General features: G+C 40.6%; 1 protein-coding gene across 1 annotated transcript; it reads right to left on the bottom strand.

Annotated features, from left to right (window-relative positions):
* Window positions 1–3,736: 3,736 nt before the first annotated feature.
* LOC104505173 (cytochrome c) lies at window positions 3,737–4,496 on the bottom strand. The gene is made up of 2 exons (XM_010151056.1): window positions 4,324–4,496; window positions 3,737–4,158 (listed from the first exon to the last, which is right to left on the bottom strand). Exons 1-2 carry the CDS (start codon window positions 4,490–4,492, stop codon window positions 4,010–4,012), a joined length of 318 nt encoding a protein of 105 aa, XP_010149358.1. The 5' UTR covers window positions 4,493–4,496; the 3' UTR covers window positions 3,737–4,009.
* Window positions 4,497–4,822: the final 326 nt, after the last annotated feature.

Raw genomic sequence — 4,822 nt, 5'->3', positions numbered from 1 at the left:
TTTCTGGTTCTCCTTTTGCATGACATCTCCGATGGAGGTGAAGGGGGACTTTTTACAAGGGCCTGTAGTGACAGGACAAGGGCTAATGGGTTTAAATGAAAAGTGGGGAGATTTAGATCGGTTATCAGGAAAAGTTCTTCACAGCGGGGGCGGTGAGGCACTGGAACAGGTTGCCCAGAGAAGCCGTGGATGCCCCATCCCTGGAAGTGTTCAAGGCCAGGCTGGATGAGGCTTTGAGCAACCTGGTCTAGTGGAAGGTGTCCCTGCCCATGGCAGGGGGGGTGGAACTAGATGGTCTGTAAGGTCCCTTCCAACCCAAACCATTCTATGATTCCCTACTGCATCTTCTTCCCAGCATTCAGTTTGGGGGTTAACAGAGTCTTCTGGAAATTTGGGTATGTGACACTGTATCCTGTCACAGAAGCAAACACATCATCCACATCTCTTACCTCCTGTTGAGACCTTTAACCAGAAACTATTTATTCAAAAGGTGACCGTCATGTTTTCTGTGCCCCAGATCAAAAGAACGATCCTGGAAAAAAACCCGTGCAATTACGTACATGCAGGCTCTGAGTCATGAGCAGATGGCGCTAACTACCTGGTGTCCTGACTACACCGCTACAGCGCTGGAAAGGGACTGGATTTCACACCCTTCCCCAGGGATAACATTTCCTACTGCTAGCTCCGGGCTGCTCACTGCCCAGAATAACCTGGTTTTCAGGGCATCAGTTGAAACGGTTCAACTCCTCCTATATGCAGTGACAGAGATCTCTGCCAGCTTTGGCCCTGGAGTAGTTTTTAGGAGGCGTTTTAGATAAAGGCAAATGACAGGAATTATTACACAGGCAAATGTGTGCACTTTAATGGCTTTTGACATAAGTGAGACTAGAATATCTCATCGTTCTGAACTGTTAGAGGTTTAATTGTACTTCTTGCTGGAGAGAACAGAAATGGAACACATTTCTTTTGGATTTTATACCAAAAAAGTGGAAGTATTTTATATAATCCCACACAGGACTAGATCTATTAAAATGAACAGATCTTTAATTAAAGCAATTATTTACTACTGCAGGGATGGCTGAAAATGGATCTCCTCTAAATTTAGCTGTTTGCAGAGTGATTACACTTGAATTAAGACTAAATAAAAAAGAGCTGTTTCACTAATATCACTGGGATACTTTTAAAATTATAGAAACTATGTATCCTACCTGTTTCATTTTGGTTTTGAAGGCATACCGTGAAAAATTATTCTTTTGAACTTTACCTTTTTCCAGTCGTTACTGACACTGACAATCTACATGTATTTGCGTAACTAAATGTACAAGTATTACAGGATCGGTTTCAAAGGCATGCCCCATCAAATCTGTAAACTCATAGCCAAGAACCATTTTCATGGGATGGTGCAGTGTTTGGCAACGGTGCCCCGATTCCCTAATATGGAACTGGAAGGAAGTACTAAAACACCAAACCTCTACGCTTGGTATCACTATCAGGAAGACAGACTGAACTTGCTACTTCATAAAACAGAGGCAAACTCCACTTCTCCTACTCTATAAAACAAGAAACCAAAGAAGCGAAGCTTGATTCCACAATGACTCCCTCCCCCCTCCAAAACACCCATGCAGGCACTGGCATTAATACTTAACAAGCAATAACCTCATCTTCCGTTTCAATACTCTTACTTTGCTGACCCATTCCTAGAAATACTGTAGTACTGTTTGTCCAATGGCAAATGGCTGCTGACTACAAATCTTACAGGCTCTTGCTCTCTGGGGCCATATACATAGAAAGGCGGAATTTTAAAGGTCAGAAAGATCTTTCCCCAAAAACGTAATCACAGATCCATCCCCAGTCTAGAATTTCCTCCACCTTCGGTGGTATGTATAAGCTGCACTCGTCATTGTACCAAGGTCTCTGAGGTACAGACAGAACAAGTCACATTAAATTGTGACCCCTACTTCCTCTGAACAAAGAATCACTCCACTTACTCCTGAAGGAGTTTTTCTGATGATGGGTAACTTACTTTCTCTAAGTTGTTGCCTGTGCAGAAAGCCATCTTACTGCAAAATCGTCTTCTCTGCAGTCCGTTTCTGCTCCAGCTCAACTAAGGAAGAGCAGCAGCTTGGTGATCACAAAGGTTTGTCCATCTCATAAGGGTGCTGACAGAACCATGAGTGTCACAACTCTCTCCCTGCAATCCACCACAACCACTTCAGAAGACTGCCACGGAGCTGGGGAAGGTGACATTCTCTGTGACTACTCTTACCAGGACCTTGGCACAGCAAAAGCTAAGTACGGCATAGATATAAAAGGTGCTATGATGAATATCACTTCTAAAAACCAGAACAGTCATTAACTACTATAACTTCAAGGTATCTCTTAACAAGCTTCTAGTAAAGAAGGTGCTGTTGGTCAACACTGCCTGCCCTTCCACTGAAGGAAACACTGCTGGCACATTTAGTTCGAAACAGGTCTCAAAACATACAGTAGCAACCACTGAGGCGACTTGTTAGTAATCTTAATTCTTTTCCCTCATTACTTTCACTAACAGGCCTTTGCAACTCCATCATTATTCAAGTCAACATAACTCAGGCTCAGCCAACCCTACAGCACAGCTACAGCTTTCATGTGAGCTTTCTCCCATCCCACTTGGGAAACACAGCAAAAGTGCTGTTACAGAGAACACTGGTGGAAGAGATTAGCTTTGCCAGTTCTAGTGCAAAATACTTTCTAACTTCGCCACACTTGAAAGTACTTCACACAACTCCATCAGCAGCTGTTTTTCACACTAAGCTTTTGCTTGCCTTGTTTCCTAGCAATGTAAAGCTGGACACCCAACTTCTCTCTACTTTCCCACTGGGTTTCACTTGATATCAGACACATACAGCAAACAAGACTTTTAATATTTTTTAATTCACAGCATTAATTGCCGAGTTATGCCTTACTGTTGGTACACAGTAAATACATTCATCTGAACAACTCAGTATGAAAAAAAATGCAGTTAAAACATTAAAAATACCGCTTTACACTGTGCGAAACAGAACCTTCAGCGTTCATGACATTGGCTGCAGCCAGGCACAGAGGAAGACTGTTTCCTTATAGTCTACCAACGCATTTGTTCCTGTACCCCTCCATCTGAAGTTGCCTGTAACAGTAGATTTTAGGCAAATGCTTCTGCTGAATTAAGAAGATTTAATAACCCTCAGCTTGGTCTTTAGCACTTGTATTTCCAGAAGAGGATGTTTTCCTGTTCTGTTCATTACACCAAGAATGGCTGTTTTTGGAAGATTTACTGAACCAAGTGTTTCAGTAACATTTAAAAAACTGAAGATGTTTCTGAAGGGGAGTTATACTCTACCAGTGCATGCAGCTGTCAAGGTCTGGATAAATTAGGCAACATGCTTCTCCTAGATAAAAGAAAAGTGTCTGGGCACAACTGTCATTTCACAAATAAGTATTTAAGTCAGATGAAATGCACTGTTATTGCAAGCTTTACACAGATTAATGTATACCGCAACACCTAGCACTGATTAAATTTAGAAAAATATGATCTTGAGTTTGGGGATTTTTTTTTTTTTAGCCTTTGTTGTTTTGGTATTTAAAAATCTTTGATGTAACGTAAGATGCCAAAAATCACCCTGCTTTTTATGCTGGAAGAGTTGGGCTGTCAAAGCTATTGTGCTGTTGACATTTACTCATTTGATTTTTTTTTTTTTAACAATGAAGAGGCAGGAAATGTTTTTTGGTTTTTTGACTTTTTTTAATTTTATGATCAAGAATGACTGAACATTATAGTCATTTAAATCAACCCAATTACAGTTTCCATTAAATTAATGGCTGCCAAACAAGTGTGTACTCCAGTGACCTACCGTAAGCAATGTTATCTGATGGGTGAGATAGATTTTAAGGTTAGACACGGTACATGTAAAAATAGAAAGTTTAAAAACCAATCTCACAGACATTTCCATTGCCATCTCCTTTGTGAAATAAATAAGGCAGCAGATAACTTTTACTTTGAAGTGGCATCTTTGAGGTATGCTATTAAGTCTGCTCTCTCAGACTTCTTCTTAATACCCGCAAAAATCATCTTTGTTCCTGGGATATACTTCTTTGGATTTTCCAAATACTCCATCAGAGTATCCTCACCCCAGGTGATACCTAGAGAGAAGGAAAAAAGATAGTGACTTCAAAAAGAACAAACACATTTATATTCTTGTCCTCCGTATTATTTTACTTTTTGGCAGATTTCAGTACTTCCAGAACTGTCACAGAGAACTGAGTATTTTCACCCCTAGTAGCTCAGAAGAGAGCCTTTAAGTTTACCTTTATTCTTATTAGCATCCGTGTAAGAGAAGCCCTCAGCTTGTCCAGTCTTGCGTCCAAAAAGGCCATTCAGGTTGGGTCCAGTCTTGTGCTTGCCTCCCTTTTCAACTGTATGGCACTGGGAACATTTCTGGACAAAGATCTTCTTGCCTTTCTCAATATCTCCCATTTTCAGCACTAGACCAAGAACATGCACAGAGGTCAGTACTGCAATTTCAAGGTCACCTATTCAATGGAAACTTTAAAACATTCTGTTGGTTTACAAAACCGTATCTATGGCCCACCAGTCTACTAATTCTCCAGCACACTTTCTATCCATAAGCTACAGATCCTGGGTTTGAAGATTTATGTAACCTAATGATTCTATACTAAAAGTATCAAGATGATACACATGCTTAAAGATCAAGAAAAACCTTCCCCCAGCCAAAGTGCTTGCCCCACTGCATTTAAACAGTATAGAAATAGTTTTTTAAAGAGTAATTTGAACACGAATTCCATA

The sequence above is a fragment of the Eurypyga helias genome, unplaced genomic scaffold (assembly GCF_000690775.1).
Source record: "Eurypyga helias isolate BGI_N326 unplaced genomic scaffold, ASM69077v1 scaffold18524, whole genome shotgun sequence".
Taxonomy (NCBI): Eukaryota; Metazoa; Chordata; class Aves; order Eurypygiformes; family Eurypygidae; genus Eurypyga; species Eurypyga helias.
This window is presented reverse-complemented; position numbering and strand designations above follow the sequence as displayed.

Coding starts and splice junctions, on each gene's coding strand:
- LOC104505173 (XM_010151056.1), bottom strand. CDS start 4,492: ATGGGAGATATTGAGAAAGGCAAGAAGATCTTTGTCCAGAAATGTTCC. Junction 4,159..4,323: donor GGATGCTAATAAGAATAAAG/GTAAACTTAAAG, acceptor CCTTCTCTCTAG/GTATCACCTGGGGTGAGGAT.